This window comes from Cupressus sempervirens, chromosome 3 (genome assembly GCF_028749045.1).
Source record: "Cupressus sempervirens isolate cs-2001-9-10 chromosome 3, ASM2874904v1, whole genome shotgun sequence".
NCBI lineage: Eukaryota > Viridiplantae > Streptophyta > Pinopsida > Cupressales > Cupressaceae > Cupressus > Cupressus sempervirens.
In genome coordinates, this window is record NC_143120.1 from 876,075,104 (window position 1) to 876,098,683 (window position 23,580).

Below are 23,580 nucleotides of genomic sequence, written 5' to 3' on the forward strand. Positions count from 1 at the left end.
TCGCCTTTCGCTTGTTCTATGGTTTTGGTGAAGAAGAAGGATGGAACTCTTAGGATGTGCATAGATTACAGGGTCTTGAATAAGAAAACTATAAAAAATAAGTACCCCATCCCACGGATTGATGAGTTATTAGATGAGCTACATGGAGCATGTTTCTTCTCCAAAATTGATTTGAGATCAAGCTATCATCAGATCCGAGTCAGAGAACAGGATATAGAGAAGACGGCATTTAGATGTCATTGTGGCCATTTTGAATTTTTCGTTATGCCATTTGGGCTAACTAATGCTCCAGCTACTTTTAAGTCCACAATGAACAGGGTTTTTCAGCATCAGTTGAGGAAATTGGTGTTAGTCTTCTTTGATGACATCCTGGTGTATAGTAGGACATGGGATGAGCATGTGCGGCACTTAGACACTGTGTTGAGCATTCTGAGCAAGGAGTCCTTGTATGCAAAGGAGTCCAAATGTGAATTGGAATTATCAGAGTTATTATATCTGGGTCACATTATTAGTGCTCAGTGAGTACGCATGGATCCTGAAAAGATTCGTGCTATTATTAAGTGGCCTACTCTAGTAAACCTGACACAGTTGAGAAGATTTTTGGGATTGTGTAGGTTCTACAGAAGGTTTGTTAGTGGGTATTCCAAGCATGCAGCACCCTTGACGAGCTTGATGAGAAAGGGGGCTTTCTTATGGACTCTTGAGGCACGGGAGTGTTTTGATAAATTCAAGGAGTTGATGACTTATTGTCCAGTGCTAGCATTACCAGATTTTAGCAAACCTTTTGAGTTGCACTGTGATGCATCTGGCGAAGGTGTTGGAGCGGTTCTTATGCACTATAAGCACCCAATTGCTTATGAGAGTAGGAAGCTTAGGGGGCCAGAGACGAACTTCAGCATTTATGATAAGGAAATGTTGGCCATAATGCATGCTTTGGCCAAATTCAGGCAGTGTTTGGTGGGTAGCAAATTTAGCATAAAAACCGACCACAATAGCCCGAAACATTTCCTGGGGCAGCGAGATCTTAATGACAAGCAACAGAAATGGGTAAGTAAATTACAGGCATATGATTTTGATATTACCTATTTCAAGGGGACACAAAATGTAGTGGCAGATGTCTTGTCACGAAGACCCCACTTGAGCTTGATGACAGATATACCAGAGGATTGGAGACATTTGATCCTTGCAGAGTATGCAAAGGATACAGAGGCATCGGGATTCATAGATGGATTGATCCAGAGTAATGATTTCACCCTTGTGAATGAGATCATCATTTATAAAGGGCACATTTATTTAGTGCCAAGGTCAAAGGTGAAGAGGATGGTGTTGAGAGTTTATCATGACTCACCTATGGCAGGCATCCAGGCTTTTACAAAACCTACCAACAGATTCGTGAGCATTTTTTGTGGAAAGGGCTCAAAGATGAAGTGTTGCAATATGTTAGAGAGTGTCCTACTTGCCAATAGAATAAACAAGAGCACTCTTACCTAGTCGGCTTACTTAAGCCACTCTCGATCCTGACAAGAAGTGGGAGTGTTTATCCATGGACTTCATCACATGACTGCCAAGAGCCCTGGGTAAAGACTGTATATATGTTGTTGTTGATCAGCTTACAAGGTTTGCCCACTTCTTCCCAATCAGCACTACATACACTACTACACAGGTGGCATATTTATTCTTCAAAGAGGTATTTAGGTTGCATGGTTTACCTTGGAGCATTGTCAACGACAGGGATAGCAGGTTTATGAGTCACTTCTGGCAGAAGTTGTTCAAATTCTGTGGGACAGGACTCACTCTAAGTACTAGCTACCACCCCCAGACAGATGGTCAGAGAGAGATAGTGAACAAATGGGTGGAGGGATACCTCGAGAATTACATAGTAGGGCAACAGAAGGCTTGGGTTAAGTGGATATATCTATGTGAACATTGTTATAATTCCACTTATCACATGTCTATCCAAATGTCACCATTCATGGCATTATATGGATATGAGGTACCTAGTTTTATGGATCTGTTGCTATCAGATAGTAGAGTGCCTAGTGCTAGAGACTTATTACAGGAGAGTTGGGACATTGTGAAGGCTCTTAAGGATAACATCACCAAGGCACAGAATCAACAGAAGCATTATGCTAATCAAAAGAGGACTAAGCGGACCTTTGAGGTAGGTGATATGGTATATTTGATGTTGTAGCCTTACCGTCAATCCACTCTCAAGAAGAGTGGTGCCGAAAAACTTAAGCCACGTTATTATTGGCCTTTTAGGGTGATAAGGAGAGTTGGAGAGGTGGCTTACGAGTTGGATTTACTAGCAGAGAGCAGAGCCCATAATATTTTTCATGTGTCACGTCTCAAAAAGGCATTAGGACACTAGATTGTTCCTTCTACAGTGCTTCCACCCTTGGACGATGAGGGGAAATTGGTTTTAGTACTAGAGGCTATCATTGAGTTCAGGGAGAGAAATTTGAGGAAACGTACTATCAAGGAGTACTTGGTGAAGTAGAAGGACCTATCAGTAGAGGATGCCACTTGGGAGAATGAAAAAATTTTGCAACGTCCAGAGTTGAGATTGCTTGGGGACAAGCAATTTCAAGAGGGGAGGACTATAATGTCCCCATCTTTTTAGCATCTCAATGGAGTTTTTTGCCTTTACGTTCTCCAAAGGCTAAGTGGAAAAATAATGAGAAATTGATTAAATTAATTTCTTATAAAGTCATTAAATAAATTAAAATTCAAAAGTGACTTTATATTTAATTAATTTAATTTTCTAGAAGCATAACTAATTATTGTATTGGAAAGGGGGAAACTTCTAAAGAGTGCAATTAAATAATATTTTATTTCCTTCTAGAAGAGTAAAGAAAAAGAATAAATAGAGAGGGCAGTCTCATTGTTGAGCATTGAATGTGTTGCTTTCTACTCTTCCAAATAACTTGTGGAGCCAAGGGTTTTTGCAGTTGTTTCATTGATTGTTGGGAACGAACACTCCCATTGATTTCCATAACTGAGGTGGTGAGATATCTTTCGAAGGGTTGCGACTGTTGGAGAAGACAAATCAGTCTTTTCATTGGGCCAAATTTGTGGCCTAGGGCCAGCTTTGTGGAGTAAGGAATAAGTTGGAATTTGCTACAGTGATTTGCTATAGGAAAATTCATGTTTTTGGAGCAATTCTATGTTTTTATCTACTACATTTTGCATTGTTTGAGAATATATATTTAGGGCATTGGTAGGGTTTGTAAAATCTATTGTAATCTGATTTATATCAGAATTTGTTGCCCTAATGTCTTATTGATGTAGATGCATATTTTCCTATCTATAATCAGTGTTGTTCAAAAACAATTGCATCTTCATTGTTAGTTGTTTGATGTGTTCTTTGGAAGCATATTTATTAAAGTTTGACATTTAGAAAGCAATCAAAATTTACATATGCAATATATCTCTTGCTTGCAAAGTGTTTGACAAAATGTCAAACAATTGAATTTGAGAAGGATTTGGTGTTTCACGAAGTTATAACCAATTGGGGTTATTACAAGCCACAACTTATCTATGTTAAGCATTCACGTACCTTATCAATGCTTTGACACTTTGTGTATATGCGCTACAAAATATATCATTAGTCCAAGGATTATCAACTTAAAACACATTCTGAAATCATTTCATTAATTTCTTGAGATAGTATCCCTAGGAGCATTATCTCAAACCTTTTATGTTGCAATCTATAGAATTCTCATTTTGACATACATGTGCTTCCCATTTCTTACTTGTATTTCCTCTAAATACCTTGATGAATGTAAAGTTATTTTGAGTTATCTCTCATTTGTTCTTTGTAAACATTGCATCTCCATTGTTCTGCATGAGCATCTAACCATGTTATCCTGCCTTAGCCCCACTTGAGAAGGTGTATCATCTGTTGAGACTGCATACATTATATTAGGTTGTCCATGTGTTATTCTAACAGTTACATTTTGCATGGTCTTTTATGATTTTATCATGGTCTTTCTTGTCCTTGATTGACATTACAATCTACATGATATTCTACTCTATCCGCATTTGTAGTCTTGCGTTTATACTTGTGATTTATAGTAGATTGTGTGTGCATTCGTGTGTGTTACATACTACTAGATGTTGCTTCCTCATTCATACCTTTTGTGTTTCTAGTTTATTAATGATTCGAAGAGGTGCATGGAGGAGAAATGCTAACTTATTTTATAGACTTGGAGAAACATTAATGTTGACTCTTGAGTGGTTTAACAAGATTTGGCATGATCTTTCATATGTCGAGCAACGGGCCAATGACAGCTTGATATATTTTCTAAGCGCTTTCAAATAATATCATATTATTAAATTGATATTACAAATTAGAAGTTGTAATTTTTGATAAGTCGATGGCTATCACAGACTATGATTTGTTATATGCTCCTTTATCATCGAGCTTACTAATGAGACTGCATGTAGTTTATTGGAATCTTTGTGACAAAATTTGCCAAGTGTATGGACTTGCCACTAAAAAAATTGTGAATTGTTAGTGTTAGTGTGGTGTTCTTGTTTCAGGAGTCACCTGAAAAGACATTGCTACTTATTTCGCTGCCCACACTAAGAAGTGTCGATGTTATAGCTGTGGGAGTCATCTTTCTCTCCTATATTCAAAATAAATAAATATAATGTTAAAGCCAACTCAACACATAATCTTCTTTGTAACATCAAAGCAATGAAGGGTCGAGACAATGAATTGTCTTCACTTCATAATCACAAGACAATGAAGGGTCAAGACAATTTAATATATTCTTTTATGAGAAATTCATATGATGATAGTTTGATATCTTTTTTTTTCAAGAAGACCAACAAAGGAATTTATTATTGTTTGCGTATCGATACATGCTATTATCATCACTTTAGTTTTGGCTTGTGTTTGGGCAACTTCTAAATCAGTCTTTTACACATTCATTATATATATATAAGTGATATATTGTGGCTGGGTTTTTCTCCCTTGAGTCGAAGAGTTTTCCCTATATAATTCTTTGTGTCTTATTGTGCATTATTTTGTTTTGTTGTTTAACTTCATTTCTGGTTGGAAACTTTAACAAGTTTCACTCATCTCAAAGAGACAAAGAAAGGTGAACTAATGGTCCAGCAAACAGTGTTATGCTAGTCAACTCTACCTTGAAAAATTTGCACACTGGATCGACGTTGAAAATGGTTTGTGCACTGGGGTGGCTTAGGGATCAGCCTCGTGGATCCATGAAAACAATCATGGTTAAGGAAATCATTGTCTCCTTAGGGATCGATAAACAATATGTTGCATATAATGTACAAGGTAGGTTTATGTATACTCCTTATGATAGCAACTTAGGAGACATCATAAGGAAAGAGAATCAAGGATACATACCTCCAACAACAACAAGATATCCTGAAAGCAACAATGTATGCCACATACTCAACTAATAGTGTTGACTCTTATGTGCTAAGAAAATAGATAATCATGAAATAATGTTCTACTTGTGTGAAGAGACCCTTGAATGGAAGAGATCTTGGTTGCAAGATGCCTTCAAGAGGAGTTCTTGAACAAAGATAATGTCTTCAAGACAAAGAGGGGAAGAGAACAAGAATGCACCCTTTTAGCCCCCTAATGCTAGGTGAAAAATGGACTCTTGATGAAGGATGACATACTTTGAGTGCAAGACGAACAAAGTTTTACAAATAAAGAAGAGGTTATGATCAAGGACTCAAACCTTTTGTATAAGAGAGAATCCTGAATCAAACTGAACAATTCTTTAGAATGAAAGAATTTCACATGATAAACAAATGCCACTATATTGAGGAAAGTAGATCCTTAGAAAATGAGAAAGGGAAATAAACGAGAAATCTCGCCCCCTACTGGTGTGAGTTTTCCTCCACTACGACATAAAAAATCAAACACTCAATGTTTCAAAGTGAAACATCAAATACTCAATCCTCTCTTGATATAAGGTTGTCTCTCATGCCACGCTTTCAAAGTAAGATAATGAAATGAATTCAAGGTTCCTTCAATTGTAGATACTCGCTCAATGAAATAATGTGAGTTGTTGCTTATCACTTAGGGGACTTACGCTATGCATTCACTAAATAGTAACTCTTGCATTTCTAAAGACTTGGCTTCATAATGTGCAATGAAAATATAGTTTTTGATTTTCCAATTTCCACTTCAACTTAAAGTTATACGTCTGCTCATAACTATGAATGCAACAAATCATGGATGGACATAAATTTAGCAGATGTAGCTTAATCAGTGACTCCACCCACCTAGTGCAAGCTTCTAAGGAACACTCAAACTCCTCATCAATCCCATTAGATGGATGCAAACTAAAGATTGAATATCAATTGAAGTTAAGTTCATTCAATCATCAGCTTAGCATACAAGGCACTGCTACCATCAGCAAGGGGCTAGTGGCCCAAATTATTCGAGTCATGCAAGTGAACATCCACAACTACTTTCATCCAACTAAACTACTTCATGAAAAGAAATCTACTCTAGGTGAAAGATTGACAAAACCATGCAACACTTGAAAGCAATATTAAGTAATCCACCATGAAGAACCAACAATGAATTATCCATTACTTTGATAACGTCATAGCAACAATTTGATCAAGTCTCTAGCTTAGCTAACCTACTTCTACTTCTCTAATCTAAACTTCTAAGATTATATTTCCCGATCTAATCAGTTACAAATGAAAAGGCCTTGGCCTTTTATAGGTGTTCAATTACAATGAAGGGCCAAGATCAATTCCATATTGAAGGCCACGATTTCTCCCTACAAACCCTAATTAGGGTTGCAAGAATATCAACCAATTACCTGAAGGCAACAATTCATGGGCCAATAAGGAAATTACAGTGATTTTGTTAACCAATGAGAAAATTAGACATTTCATATTATATGATTGAATGTGCTTGAATCTGGAATTTTCTAATTGGAGAAGGCAGCTAGGTGTCACCTCATCAACCTCATCCTATTGATCTATTTGAGAAAATGTGCTTTGAATCTTGGCTTCTAGATTGTATATGTTAAAACTACAAATATTTCTTACTCGATTGTCAAAAAGTATCTCTGGATGAAGGAATCTCTTGGTACTCAACCTTCGAACTTCAATTAACTCTTATGAAACTATCAACTCCTTAACGATGATTGCAATGGCTCAATCTTCCTCATGGCTTCATCTCATGAATCTTCTTCATCCTCTGAAAGTTTTCCTCATGACCTAAATTGGACTTGAACATTCTAATCTTCCTTTTCACACTTGAAATTGCATTTTGAGTTGTAAACTCAATTGAACTTCTTCAAGTTCTCATGTAACTAAGCTTGATATAGATTGGTCGTTGGGTGACTTCATGTTGAATTCTCTCCTCTCATTTGGAATCCACAGGTTGTTAGAAAGTAAAGTCCACCAATATAACTAAGAAGGGAGGGTGAATCAGTTATGCAATTTAAATAAGGTTTATCAAAACTTAAACATATAAGCAATAGATACAACAACCACAACATGTTAACCATGCACAATGACACAAGATATGTTAACTAGGGAAACCCTTGATCAAAGGTAAAACCTAGCGGGAACGATGCCAACAAGATGATGTACTAATATAAAAAGTTCCTTGTGAAAGGATAATACCCTGCTAGGACTCAATCAAATACAATCAGTACATATAGTCCCTGTTAGGAGATTTTGAATCCCAGCTAGAAGATTTCATCCCTGTTAGGAGTTGCTTCAACCCTATTAGGAGCTCATAAGAAGTCAACTAAACCCACTGTCCAAAATGCTTCAGAATTATATCTTGCCATTACAGTTTTCTTGAAGTTCTCAATACATCATCCTCTGTTGCGATCTCATCAAGTTCACATACATTCACAATTTCACAATGAGATGCACAGTCACACTTACAACCAAGGAAAACACCTTTCCTTTATATAGTCCTAAAACAACTAATTGAGTTGGCCTTGAGGCTTCCCCAATGTACAATGCGTAATATAGGACCATCATAAGATATTACACTTAAGCTCCACACACTACAATACATACTTCATCAATTATATAACACAGTCGGCCTGACAATGAACATACGACATGTTACACTTCCACAACCTTCACGGAATGATCAACCAGTTCTGCTACCTCAAAAACATAACCACGAACATGTCTCTGACCAAAATCCAAGCCCACAAAATGAGTGTTAGCCTCATTGAAAAGATACAACTCAAACATCAGCATACAATTTCCTTTACACCGACTTGCAACCAATCTTCCGAAAAGCTGTTGTCACTAACTCAAATCCTCATATTTATTTCGGCACTTAGATACATCATAAAGTCATATCCAAAAATAGTTTGCTAACCCCGCTGAACATAACTCTGCATCCTCTGACTGCACTAAACAAAACTCTCTGCAGCTCTGACTGTTTTGTCCAAAAAGGCAATATATTGACATCAATGACAAACCAAGTCATGCATGCAACACATGAGCACTCAATCATCTCTCCAAACATGCTAACAATCTCCCCTTTAGGAATATTATCAGCATTCATGCTAACACAGGCTTGATCTAGTCTTCCTATAGCATCTACTTGGGAGTCTTGAGCATCTCCTAGCTTTCGAACCTCTCTTCCTTCGAAATTGACCTTGCAGAACAAGAGGAGAGATTGTATAAAGCTAATTAAGCAACAAGCAAACATGAAATAGGCCTTGAAATTTTCATGAAACAAAAGCATTCAGCAAGAATGGATTTTTAAAATACACTTGGTCTGACAGCTAGAAATCTGGAAATAACTGAATCCCTTTAATCAAACAAATCCCAGGTTTTACCCTTATTACCTTCCTCATCTCAGATTTCAAGAGTAACACGCCCTTTTTCCTCAAATTTGATGTCTTGAGTTAATGGAATTGTTTCTTTCCTAGGTCAGACTTATTACTCCTTCCTGCTGCCTCAAACTGAAACTTCATTGCCAATGACAACCCATCTCACCCCAAGATAATCTGCTGCCCGCTACAGGTGTACTTGCTGCCTATACATAGAGTATGTGGCTATGTCAAATATAGATAAGATCACTGTCTCTGTGGTCGGAATTCGCTGCTACAGGCAGAGCTGAGAAATATTTTTGTTTTGGATGCAAAATGAAACTCTTAAATATCGTTGGACTCCAATCTTACATAGGGATGTTGATCCCAAAGATGCTATACAAATTGATTACGAGGGATCAGCTGGGGTTCCATTGCCTAAAAGTTGTGCCTCAAACTCAAGCTTCAATTTTGATTTTGCATCTGCTAATTAGGGAAATCCATATATTTTCTATGTTTATGTCATCTCATGGTCAAAACTTGTAGCCTTTGGGCATTTTGTTATAAATTTTATATAATATGTAAGCACATTGAGAATCAAAACATTTGAATTTTGTTAATTTGTTTGTCATTTCATCCAGAATGATAAGATCTTGAAGTGGATGGGAGGAAGCAATGGATGGTCAGCATGGAAGGACCACGAGGACAACGAAATCTAACCAGTGATAGTTGAATCTTGATACATATATAGTAATCCTCTCTAATTTTGTATTAGCTAGTTACTACAATTCCTTGTAGACTGATCTCCTTATCAGAAGCATATGATTTTGTAATGGTGAACACTTGTGTATGATACTCCATAACTGACGTAAATGCTCCTTATATCATTCTCAATAGAAAAAAAAAATGTTTGTAAATTCTAATGTAAAATTTCAATTCAAGTCTAATGTTATGTATTAAGCTTCTACAATGTCTTTGATGAATGCTTTATCAGTGTTATAATATAAATATTTGACATTCCTCTATTTATAAGTAGGAGATATTTTCCACAGCAAGTCAACAAACTCCGTAGTTAAGCGCGCTCAAGCTGGAGTAGTACAGGGATGGTTGATCTCCCAGGAAGTCCCAGTGCTTCACCTCTGTGAGCATCACCTAGATCCAATGAGTGCTAAGTGTTCCATTTATTCTCACGAGAGATGGGTTTGTTGTGAGCCACTACTAATGAAACACGGATCAATGAGTTTGACTCAAAAACAGTTGAATCCAGATAGCAATATCACAATTTTTCTATTTGTTAAAATATTACCCTATTTCTTAATAGCCGTTCCCAAAAGATGGCCTAAAAATACCCCCATGCTGCAAACATGTCTCCCCAACCTCTTCTACCCTATCCCCGAAACTTGAACAAGCATAGGAACATGCAAATGGCGTGAGATCTCAATAAGTTTTCAACCCCAAAATACCCTGCCCAAACATTTGCAATTGATAAATGCCATAATCACCCATGTACAAATGTAATTCTCACAATCTCCACCCTTAGAAAATTGTGGGCATAGTGTTTAGTATTGCCCAATACTCGTTAAGATTCCTTGGTTGAAGACTCGTAAAATGCGTTGGAACCTTCATTAACTTCTGTACTCATTATGGAGTCTTTCTAGATTTACCATATCAGCCTCGAAATCACCCAAGTTCAGGCTGCAGTGTTTCCAGGTGAATCCAACAGCTCCAAATCAAGCCTTGTACAAGCCATAATCAATTCCATATGTAATCAAATCCAAAGTGAATTGTACCCAGAAACGGTCAATTTTCAAGCCAATTAAGCCACATGGCAAGAAAAAGGTAAAGAATATGATTGGTACAGTGGGAAAAAAGTGACAAGGTCAATGCGTACAAGGCCCTAGGACAACACAAACTATTGTAGTTTCAAATGCTAGAGACAGTCTTGGGGTATTATGCTTCAAGGATTTCAAGGATCCTTAAGTAGCATATCATTCCACTATAAAAAGTATATAAAAAGATGTTAGTCATATCTGAACATATTGGATGACTGCTTTATTTGCCTGTCATAAGTGTAATTGAGACTCCTTCACTCTCACTGTTTGATTAAGAGCAATACCTTTCAAAAAAAGTGTAGCTTCTATTTCTAGATGTCTATGGCTGTTTGAATAGACATTTAATAAGTTGTCTCCAGCCAGCAAAGAGAAATAAACATGACAGCTTTTGTTGGAAAATGATTTCTGCTGCCTCTCTTGCTTCATAAATTCCTTCCACTATTATATCGTTCAGCATTCCTAGTTAGTAGTCTTATTTTTGTCAGTATGTTATTATGTTTCAGTTTGGTGTGGAGAAGATTTTCAGGGACAGAATATACGAAAGTTGTTTTTTTATCTAAGTGTATATTTTGCATAGCATTGAAACTTCGACTTGACAAAAACTATGCAACTTGTTTTCTGACTTGGACTTGGCAAAGAAAGAAGCACAAAAATAAGCAAAACTGGGAAATTACAAATATGGGTAAAAATCAAAATAATATTTTTGAAAGTTTTTTTAAACTGTTTGAGTTGAATTTCTTTTCTTTCCATGATGAGAAGATTCGGCCAGCCAGGACACACAAAGTACTGAAACATGTGACTATTTTCTGCCAGACTATGCTAAGAATGTGAGTTGAAGCTACATACACAACGAATCTTAGACTTGGTTATGCAAGTCCTCATTGAAACTTGCTAAGTTTTGGTAATTGGAAGTCCTCATCAGGACTTACTGAATATTAACACTCTGATATCTTGTCAAACATTCACAGCACAGTTCAGTAATTATATTTGATAATGAATGTATAACATTTAAAACTAGACTTTGCCCTTTCTAATGGGTGATTTGATATTTTGAAGGAGAGTTGAAGGTTCATAAAAGCAGCAAAAAGTTTTGTTTCTATCCAAATTGCAGATTGCAGGGTTGTTCTCAGCTAGAATGAGATGAGAGTCCTCAAAGATATACCCTCCCTTTGAATTATCAAAAAATAATAAATAATAAAGCTGAGAAATTTACTTCTGAATAATAACTGATATTGTGTTAACACAAATTGTCGTTGTAGATTGATCTCCTATTCCAAAAAGAAATAAATACAAATGTGCTACAATAAAACAATATAATGTTGATTTAACAGCTTAAAAACAGTTCTCAAGATATAATGTTGATTTAGCAGCTTAAAAACAGTTCTCAAGTTTTTTTTAAGGTTTATAATTGCTAATTCTGCAGTATTACCTGTCTACACTTGCCAACACCACTAATAGTCATTTTCCAGTCGAACTCTTTCTGTCCAATCTCTGCATCCACCTCATAGAGCTCATAAAACTTGCCCTGTACAAGCATGCATTAAGATATTAAGCCAGAACAATTGGTACAATTAAACGATCACCTGCTAATTATTAGATCCAAGGGGCAATGATACACATCATAGAGTTGATTGTTTCTAATCTATTAACCATGAAAATAAAAGCATCAAATTACTTCTGTGATCTGACGCATGAAATTACAAGCTTCAATAGATTAAACTATATGTTTCTCTTGAACTTTCAGATATTTATCACAAACAATTATAATAAAAAATTCAACATTATATATTTCATTTGATATTAATTGATTATTCTCTAAAGATTTGATTTCTCCCAATTATGCAGAACAGAGAATGCATATCAGTACAAAAACTCTCATTGTAGCAATGAGAAACATACATCTAAGTCTAATATGAAACACCTCCAGAAAACATATTTCTCTATTTAGATCAAGCAACGTATGATGTAAAATAAAATGTACATAAAATTATCAAAGGCATCATTATAGATATCAAACTAGAACAACTAAGTGGGCAAATAACAAAAAAAAATATCATCCTTGATATACTTGAGTTTGCATATAGCAATATAAAAAGAGGTCCCAACCATATAGAAAATTAATATTTTCACAACCAACCAGCAATCTGCTATACTAATGCCCAAAATAAATATTTCATATACAATTAAACATAAAACAAAAGAGAGGAATGGTGTGAGCAAACACCTTAAAAACAAACAAAAATGAATGGATCCTATATTGTTACCAGGAATCTAAAAACGGTAGTTCTGTGCAAAGATATGACAGAATCACCGCAATATAACAACATCAGTAGGTATGCTGACAAACCACTTACCACTTTAAAAAATAGTATAGTGTCCATATACTGACATTTTGTTGTCCAGTATTGTTTTTGAGATGCTGACATTTTGACTAAAACATCTTTGGGAATATGCAGAGTTCTTTTATCATACAAAGGATCACTTGGCCTCCGTAGTTTGGCATCCCTTATGACTGAAGGATCAAGAAATTCAAATTTCGATTTTGATTTTTCCCAGGCTCCCCCTTGCTTCAGCCCATCTTCCCCCAAAATTTCAATTAGTTTTCTTCTTTTGTTAGAATCTGAATCAGGTAAAAGGTCCTGACACCTGGTAACTTCTAAATCATCTTCAAGAATCCTTTTGATTCTAGGTATAAAAGGTTTCACAGCAGGTGTATCTGGCCAATCACAACCTGCTTCTGCATCATTCTGCACAGCCATTAACCGATCTTCAAATGTTTGTTCATAAGCATGTAATTCATGCTTCCTGCAGAAGAAGCAAACAATATCAGATGCTACCATGAGAAAATAGTTTCAAGGAATCAAGATGACAAAGTAAATCGATCCCTGGAGCATGCAGACAGCCAACAGAAATGCCTACTGTATAAAACATGCCAAGAAATTCTCACATGTAAAACTTTGATAAGTTATCATAAAAGCTAAAGCATATTCCATGAACCTACAACAGATTTTTACTATAATCAATTATTATTTTTGTTGCGATGTGTAGAAGCATGTAACAAATTAAAATGTCACTTGTATTTATGAAAGAGCTCATTTGATCTGCTACATGTTTTCCCTTGCTTAGAAGAACGGAGTATGGTCTTCAAAGCCCCCAATGTTCCAAGCATAGTTCAACTTATCATTATATCGCCGAGGGCAAAAAAAAATTGCAATTATTGGAGATAAATCTGGAAAATATCAGGAACTTAAAAAATCGTTCAATTTAAAAAATGGTTTTTTTTTGCAAAATTCAATAAGGAGATGCATCTAATGAGTCAGTAAATGTGTAAAGAAACCAAACAAGCTGATCTAGGTATACATAAATGCAAATAGGATACAAAATCGCATCCTCAAGTGGATAAGTACTTGGGATTTGAGTGTTCCCAGGGTTTGAGTGTTCCTTCCTCATCTTGCCAAGTCTGAGGATAAGTTGGTGATAAGTTGCCAATTTATAGGGGATATTTTGGGGTGATATCTTGTAGCAAAATTATTAGCTGGTTGAACTTGTCACGTCAAGAAAACTTATTGCCTACATATCGGCAATAAGTTGATCTATGGTTCCAAGAATAAGTAAAGCAATACAGGTTCAAATATTGTACCAAAAAAGGCTAACTATTTATATTTTGATTAATGAATTTTATGAATCTCATGGCCGTTCACTGTATATTCAAACATTATTAAGAGATAGGTCATTTTGCACATAAAACATTTATGCTAATTATGCAATGTCGCAATCCCTGTAAGGAAATGATTAGTGGAATTCTTCTTAAGATAAAAGTCTTAAAAAAATTATCTATAAAGACAAATCTGTAATCCATCATGTACATTTTGTATAAAGATCAAAACAGTAGGCGTAGCTTACACAGAACCATGAATCAAGGTAAATCTTGAAGGAATATGTTTTGAACTAAGAGGTGCATCCTACACCCTGGGTGCGAGAAACCGTCACATGTTGATAGCACTAGTGCAACAGAATTAACAAATAACTGAGCTGACACCAAATTCTCTAAGTAGCCACATCACTTAAAAACAAAATATAAACAGCACCCCGTGTCAAATTATTTTGAAGATGGACATGCACTAGTTTTGTTTCATAATAATTCTTCTTCTAAAAGGCGACTTGGTCTGCCCACTGACATTTTGAACAGAAAGAAACCAATTTGTGAATTTATACCTAAGTTTTATTGAGCAAAAAATATGAAGTCCTAAATCTAGGTGGGAAAGCTGAGCAGTCTAGGCCTTGTAACATTACTCTTTGCGAAACTATTCGTAGTTCCCACGAGTGGATGTACAAAGTCAAAAAGTAATTCTGTCTGACAGTGAAAAGCATCCTTCAGTCTGCTTTAAATAATAACTAGCACTTGCACCCGAAGGAGCAAGGGGTACGCCGATAGTGACAAAAGGTGCAAGTAGAGATAAGAAGGTTTGGCCACATATATTTTGTGTTAAACATTTAATATAATCACTGGGACTTCGTAGAACATCAACCATCCCAATTCTACTCTAGCTTGAGCGTACTTAACTATGCATTTTCCCCCATAGTTAAATTGACTATGCTTGCAACTCCATTTGCAAAATCTTCTCCAAGTATTGTGCCTTATCAACCATTGATAAGAAAGCCCTTAAAATCTCTTTAATTGATAAGTAGGAGATATTTTCCATGGCAACTCAAATTGTAATATTGCTATCAGTATTCAATTGGTGTTATGCTCCTCTACAAATATGATGTTATTTCTACCCATTTATTTAGTGCATATAAAGATATGTTAGATAAAGATGAACTCCAAGCCTTGGAATAGGGTGTTGAAGGATAGACACATTACTAAAGTTGATCTATAGGTGCAAAAAATAGAGTACCTAAACAAAAAGATGCTCCTAATTAGGAAAGACAAGTTGCTTCAGATATTGAACCACCCTTGGGTACATATGAAATTGATCAACTTGAAGGAACTAACAACATCATAGGGTCTTGGGATTATTGATGACGAGGGCTCTATTTTAATCTTAGTAGGCTTAGGACTATTAATTATTATTTTTTAATGCGATATAATACATGTATAATTTTACTATAGCTAACTAAACTCTGATGGAATTTCTCATAGTTTAGTTTTTTTGCTAATACTATGGATGGATATAAATTTGGTTTTCATGATGTAGTTTATAAACTATCTTTAATATTGAAAATATTCCTATAGAATTCGTATAACCTAAATAACTACCATATAGAACAATTAAAAAACTTAGTACTTTACTTTCTTCACTTGATAGTTAGGTTTGACACATATCAATGCATTAGAAAGAAAAAATGAACAAATTAAGTTTAAAACAATGAGAAAAAAATAGGAAATATACATTTTGACATTAATATTAAAAAATATTGTATAATATTTAATTATAACTGAAATGTAAATAATCCACCTTTATTTGTATATTTTTCTATAAAGTACTTTTATTATTATCTATTTACCAATTAAAATACCAACAATATAAATGTCAAAGTCTACCAATTAGTTTTGGGGAAGAGCATGCGTAATTCTCGCATGCTCTGCATAGAATTGATCCCCAATTACTAATTTTATTAGAGTATTTAAGGAATCATCATATTTTAACTTTTTGATTGCTAATTGACCAATTTGTACACTTTTAGTAGAACATTTGTGCACAATTACTATTACTAGATTTTTGTCCAAATGTAGAGGTTAGTAAGTTCCAAAGACTATTACTGGAGGACGAAAAACACAATACATTAGCCATCCATGAAATGGGGGTGCAGGAAAATCCGTTTTGAGGAGATGTGTGTGGATTTTCCTAAAAGGGATTTTCCTACCACCATGGCTAGAAAGATTGGCCCTCGATAATGGTGGTTGGCTTTGTAATGGGCCCAAAATGATTATAGTTTCTTTGGCAATCATGCTAGAGTTAGAAAGTGCATTTTTTAGTGTCTTCACTCCAGTTATGGATCTCTCTCTTCAATTATGAGAATAGATTTCCTCTACTTGGTCACATTTCTTGAAAAGTTTAATAGATGGTAGACTTGATTCATCTATGGACTAGAGAGAGGCTCTTCACCATGAAAATTCCTTCCAAAGTCCTTCCAAGCTTGATGCACATGGTTAATGGGGTTTTAATGTAATGATTGACCTTTGTGTAGTGGAGGCAGATGAAACTAGTTCTTTGCATAAGAAAATGCAAGATACATCCCATGTTCCACTATAATGTAAGGAATTACACATTACACGTATTTTGTTATATGTGCTAAGATTTTTGAGCCTTTTGTTGCAACCAAATCTCTATTCTTTTATTACATCTATAATTCAACGCAATTTACTTCTGACGTAGGAAGAAACTTGAAATTACTGCCACTAACAACAGTTTACATTCTTGGAGTACTATAAAAACTACCTACTGTTACATGTTCAATCACTTTGAATTACAGTGAAAACAGTCTAAAAACTATAGGATTCAAAATAATAGTCAAACAAAACAATAAGTTCATTCATGTGTCTATTCTAATCATAGATTATATACTCAATAGACATCTTGAATTATACTCAATGATCTAAAATTGAAAAGATGACGATAACTGATAAAACAAAAAACCATATATCACTTAGTTGAAGACGGTGAAAATACCAATATTGATTTACTCAATAGTCAGTTTACTATTCAAACACTATCCTTTCAGGACCTTGCATACTCAAGTGACTTGATCGATAAGATCATCACTAAATTGGAAATAACATATGTATGCAGATATGATGGAGGCTAAAGATGTAAATAAATAATTGGCCACGTCAAACAGGGCTGGGTAAAGCTAAAGAAAAAATCAGTAACCTTTCAAAGACATTTTCACACTTTTGCTCTGGCTCTTGACCGATGATCCAACGCTGTGGCCCTTTAGCGGTAAAAAATTTCGATATTTAGCACTACTGATGACCTGGACCTCGTGGTTGAACTCCTCTTCCACTCTTTGCTTAGAGTCCTTCAAATCTCTTCAAAACAATTTTCCTTCTGTCGGCCAGAGTGCCTCTGTACACTATACCGAAGTTCCCCTCCCAAATCAGATTCAACTCCAGGAAATTTCCTGTTGCTTCCTTAATCTCCATTATGTCAAGATGAGTCTGGAAAGAAAGGAGCATTTCCAACTCTAGAGGAGCTAAGACTGGACAGTCGTAAAGCCTTAAAGGAATTGCCAGCCCTGGAGGAGAAGCACGAGCATGCTCACAAGTCCAAACTAAGACTCAGCCAGGAAACTAAAAAAATTTGCAAGGGCACAGAAAATCTGAAGAAACGTACCAGGATGGATATCGTGGGTTCACAAGGACTAATACAAAGCATGGACTAAATATTAAAACCTACGACAATTTAAGCACCAAGCGAACATTGCATTGACATCACCGATGGGTAAGGGGCAGCAGATTTAAACGACCACAACATTATTTCTTGGACCAGCATGTTGTTGATCAAATTAATCTTATCAAATTTCTTCGAATTTAATCAATGCGAGTAGGTAAGCAATTACAGAAGCTAAAAAACCACATTCACTTTAGGCAGCCATGGTAGTCTGTACAAACCAGTCTATAAGTTCCTGCTTTCCAGCAAATCGATCTGCGGCGTGGAGTATATTATTTGCGAGCGATTGAATTTCACATCGGAGTTGCAGTGCAGAAGGATCTCTGAGCTAAATTTCTACCTTTTCCGCTTCAGTTTCACTCAAAATGTGGAAGAAAGGGTGAGTTTATAAACCAGCAGAGAATATCGATGTAAGCAATACGAGCAAAGAGGAGTATATTCAGGTTAAGGTTCTAGGTACGCTTATTTTCAATTTTGTAAGCGTCGTTCCTTTGCATTTTGTTTCCGCGCAAGATCTCACCTTTATTGCAAAAGATTGCAATCCAATCAAACTTTGATTTCCCTAGATATTGCATTTATTGAAATCTGCAAACCACTCCAAAACCATTACTTGTTTTCAAGCATCGGACAGGTTTATATGAAATGCTCACCTATAATAGCCTATCGGCTAATAAAATTCCTGATAAATAGGTTTTAAATATGCCACTCGTTTTCAAAAGAGCCGCCCAATAAATCACAAAATTGTTAATCAAATGACTACCACCTCTCAGAACAATGTCACTAAATTGATCAAATAACTATCTTTTAATATATAAAGTAATGACATTCGCCAGGAGAGAAAGTGAGAACGTCTAACTATGAAATCCAGGTTAAGCCTAATCTCTTGTTAATATTATTTAAATAGCACCCTAGAACACAACGTTCTTGTAAAGAGCTTCGTCAAATTTATCATTATTATTAAATATTTATAGCTCGGACGGATTGAACATCCATCTCCCTAAAATTTCACATTTTTCATTTTTCCCTTTAGGATTAAATATCGATCCTTTCCCACCGGCTGAACCCTCCACATTCTCACAACTCTAAAACTTGCCTCAGAATTATACAAATTTAATAAATAGCATACCTTTGAACGCCAGAATATTTATCACTGTCGAATTCAAATCCTCCTTTGTATGGAGGAGTCTTAAACGTGGTTTTCTGCAACGCATGAAGACCGGAATCTTCATTTTCTCCAGCGAGAGACCGTTCTCTATTCCCTAACGGCGTTTTAATCGCCTGAGCCTCCGGTAAATCGGATGGGAACCCTTCCGCACTAGAAGACGGAGCCCCTGGAAGAGAAAATTTGTGCTGGAGCTGAGAAAATTGAATGTGTTTTTCTTGGCGACGCTGCAACATTTCTGAGTACGAAATTTGTTTATAATTCGAATTGGGGTTTTGCTTGGGTTTGGGTGGCTTTTCAGCGGACTTGGAGAAGAAAGAATTGATCGAACTTTGGCCTTTCATTTTTGGGGCTGTGAACAGTGCCTTCTGGAACAGATTCAAGTTGGTTCAGAGGAAAAAAAATGGAGTGATTTACCAATCGAAAGGGGGAAATTTCAGTTCTGAATTTTTGGCGGGAAGCCTTAAATACTCGAAGGATCCTTCGCTGATGTAGAAATAGAGGAACTTCAGTGTTTTGTCCCATCAACAGGTAGACAAGAGCTCTAGGAGAGCTTTTTTTGTGCAACTTTCAATAAGATATTTGTAGATGTTTTAATGATGTTCATTTTTATTGTCATTGAACATAGGAAAATAAGAGAAATATAAAAATGTTCAATAAATCTGATCGACTTAACCATTTTGCTAATCTGATCATTGATATAAAAACTGAAATTTTAAATTAAGTTGAAATGTAAAATTAAATATAATTGTGATTTATGTCATGAAACCAAATCTAGATATTGATGAAAAATATTAAATTAGAATGACAAATTTAGAGGTTTATTAGTAAAAATAAATTAGAGTAAATTCATGTTAAAAATAAAAATTTAAATTTACATAATAAAATATTTTAAAAATATAGTTAATATCTAAAATTTTGAAATCAAAACTCATACAATATAAATTTTTAATTTAGATGATTGTTTTTTTTTTTTTAAATAAATTTTATATCATCATTTTGAATTAGATAATTATAATATCTTTAAAATTAAATTTTACATTTTAAAAATATAAAAAAGTAAGATTTTAAATAACATGTATTTTTGTTTTGAAGATAATAATAATTTAAAACATTTTATATCCGCTCTTTAAAAAGAATTTGAAACATATATTCTATTCAAAAAAAATTTCTTGAGACCTATCTTGTCATCTTTAAATGCATACGCAATTTTTTTCTAAAATTTGCAACAATGAATTGAAGTCGGTAGTATGTCTTGTTGAAGTGACTACCTTGTCTTATAATTCTGATCTCACAACAAATAGTTTCGGCAGTAATAATTGAAATCTGGTGAATTGTGTCTGTGGACTGATGTGACAAGTAATTAACTCATGATTATCATTTTGTTTTTTTTATATTGAAAAATGAAATTAAGCCCCAAGAAAATGGGTTGTAGCCAATGAAAAATAGCAATTGCTTTTTATAAATTTAATTTATAAATAAACACATCCAAACTTTAGACTTTTCAAGCATATATTCAATGAAAATTAATTGAAGGGGGTCAAATGGAAACATTAGTTCCCTGCTAATAAGTAGGAGATAATTTCCACAGCACGTCAAATTATGATATTGCTATCAAGATTTAACTATGTGATTTTGAGTCAAACTCATTGACCCATGTTTCATGGGTAGTGATTCAGCATGAATCCATCTCTCATGAGAATAAATGGAACACTTAGCACTCATTGGATCTAGGTGATGCTCACAGGGGTGAAGCACCAGGACTTCCCGGGAGGTCACCCGTCCTAGTACTACTCCAGCCTGAGCACGCTTAACTACAGAGTTTCCTCCATGGTTAAATCCAAAGATTGCAACCCCATTTGCAAAACCTTCACCAAGTGTTATGCCTTATGAACCATTCATTAGAAAGCCCCTTAAGCTCATCAATTGATAAGGCACAACACTTGGTGAAGGTTTTGCAAATGGGGTTGCAAGCTTTGGGTTTAACCATGGAGGAAACTCCGTAGTTAAGCACACTCTGGTTGGAGTAGTACTAGGATGGGTGACCTCCCAAGAAGTCCCGGTGCTTCACCCCTGTGAGCATCACCTAGATCCAATCAGTGCTAAGTGTTCCATTTATTCTCATGAGAGATGGATTCATGTTGAATCACTACTCATGAAACATAGGTCAATGAGTTTGACTCAAAATCACACAGTTAAATCCTGATAGCAATAGTATAATTTGATGTGTTGTGGAAATTATCTCCTACTTATTAATTGATGAGCTTAAGGGGCTTTATAATGAATGGTTCATAAGGCACAACACTTGGTGAAGGTTTTGCAAATGGGGTTGCAAGCTTTGGGTTTAACCATGGAGGAAACTTCGTAGTTAAGCACGCTCAAGTTGGAGTAGTACTGGGATGGGTGACCTCTCGGGAAGTTTCTTGCTTCACCCCTGTGAGCATCACCTAGATCCAATGAGTGCTAAGTGTTCCATTTATTCTCATGAGAGATGGATTCATGTTGAATCACTACTCATGAAACATGGGTCAATGAGTTTGACTCAAAATCACAAAGTTAAATCTTGATAGCAATATCATAAGGTATATTTTTATTTATCTATATTTTATAGGTGTATATGTGTAAATTGCCAGCACAATCTAACTACGTTAAAGACCGAGTTAGTGGACGGGCAGTTGCAATAACATATATACTAGGTTAGGAATTAAGGGTTTTATTTTGTGGAATTAGTAAAATTGGGTTTTGATTCAAAACTTGATTTTGTCAAAATCGGGTTTTGAATTTCAAAATCTGATTTTGAGAAAACAATTTTGTTTGGTTAACCTGGAAGATGAGTGGGAAGATACATCTTCCATGTTTGATTGTAAAATTGAAATTGGAATTAGTCTTTTTTCTTTTTTCTTTTTTTTAATATAAAATTTATTTAGGACTTGAGAAGATTTTGAGCATGGCTTCTTCAAGCGATGAAGTAGTTCAAGAGGTCCCTGGAAGCTATGGCTTGCCTCTCATAGGAGCCATTGCAAATCGCTTAAATTATTTTGTGAAGGAGTTGATAACTTCTTCAAGAAGCACAATGAGAAATACACGAGCACAATATTCAGAGTCAATATGTTGCCTGACCCACCTTTGTTTCCCAATCCTTGCATCATTATCCTTCTTTACGCCAAGAGTTTCCCCATACTCTTCGATGTCAATAAAGTGGAGAAGAAGAATGTCTTCACCGACATCTACATGCCCAACACTAACTTCACCGACGGCTACAGTGTTCTCTCCTATTTGGACCCCTTCGAAGAAAATCACACCAAGCTCAACAATTTATACCTCCATGTACTTGAAACCAATGCAAACAAGTAGTTTCCCAAGTTCAATTCCACCACGGGAGAGATGTGGGCTAAGCTTGACCAACAATTTTCCAAGTCCAATGAGGCTAAATTTAATAGTGAGAATCTGCAAATGTGTTTTAATTTTTTGTTCAGGTCGATCTTGAATAGAGATCCTACAGAGTCAGGGTCTGCAAGTTTGGGAACAAATGGGTGCGATGGTTTGAGTTTGCTTTTAGGTTAGAAATTCAGCGAATGCCAAAAAAATTTCATTTCAATTTTGTTGTAATCCTCAAAATGTCAAACTTTGGATTCAATTCCCAATTCCTACTATTTTGATGGAAGACTAGTGTGCTCATTTTGTGTCAAAATTAGAAGACTGCAATTCTAATTTCGTTTTCACAATTTTGACCCAAACACCCATTTTGACAAAACCGGGTTTTGTCAAACCCAATTCCGTGAAACAAACAAGCCCTAAGAGTATGTCAACACCAAAATTTAACAAGTGCTACTTGTCTATAGTTAAATATAGTTAATAATAATTTAAATTTTATATGTAAATATAATTATTAATTAATTATATTTCTTTTAAGTTTAAAATATATTAATAATATAATTATGATTTATGTTCAATTGTATTGTAAAATTCAACAAATTATTTAGAGAAGTGATTAATGTATTTAATGATTTCTTACTGTTGAGAAAAGTGTGTTATTCATCTTGATAATGATGGAAGAGAAGGGGATGGACATTTAAAAAGGTTTTCAATCATAATGCAATAGTTAAATCTAGACTATTGAGGAATTTTAAAATGCTTCCATCAAAGGAGTATTAGTCATTCTTGAATAGATTTTGTATATTCAAGGTTTGATGAAGAGCTTCGTATTTGTGTTATTTTTGTAATAATTTTAAGGGTGAATATTATTGGAAAACTTTTGAAAAAAATTATCTAATTATAGAGTGCAAGATATTATTGTTCTTTGGTCAAAATATTCTAAAATTATCTATTTATATCAATTGATATATATTATGTTTGATTGGATTGTTGTTTTATAAAACTCAAAGAAGAAGTAT

At 35.1% G+C, this 23,580-nt stretch overlaps 1 protein-coding gene across 1 annotated transcript in view; it reads right to left on the reverse strand.

Annotated features, from left to right (window-relative positions):
• Positions 1-19,766, reverse strand: part of MSH7 (MUTS homolog 7) — a 51,625-nt gene extending 31,859 nt beyond the window's left edge. The window contains exons 1-3 of the mRNA XM_089822266.1: positions 19,151-19,766; positions 12,985-13,435; positions 12,060-12,155 (exon numbers count right to left, since the gene is read on the reverse strand). Of these exons, the coding sequence (XP_089678392.1) occupies positions 12,060-12,155; positions 12,985-13,435; positions 19,151-19,530 (927 nt within the window). The 5' untranslated portion in view covers positions 19,531-19,766. The remainder of the gene's footprint in view (positions 1-12,059; positions 12,156-12,984; positions 13,436-19,150) is intronic.
• Between the last annotated feature and the right edge of the window lie 3,814 nt (positions 19,767-23,580).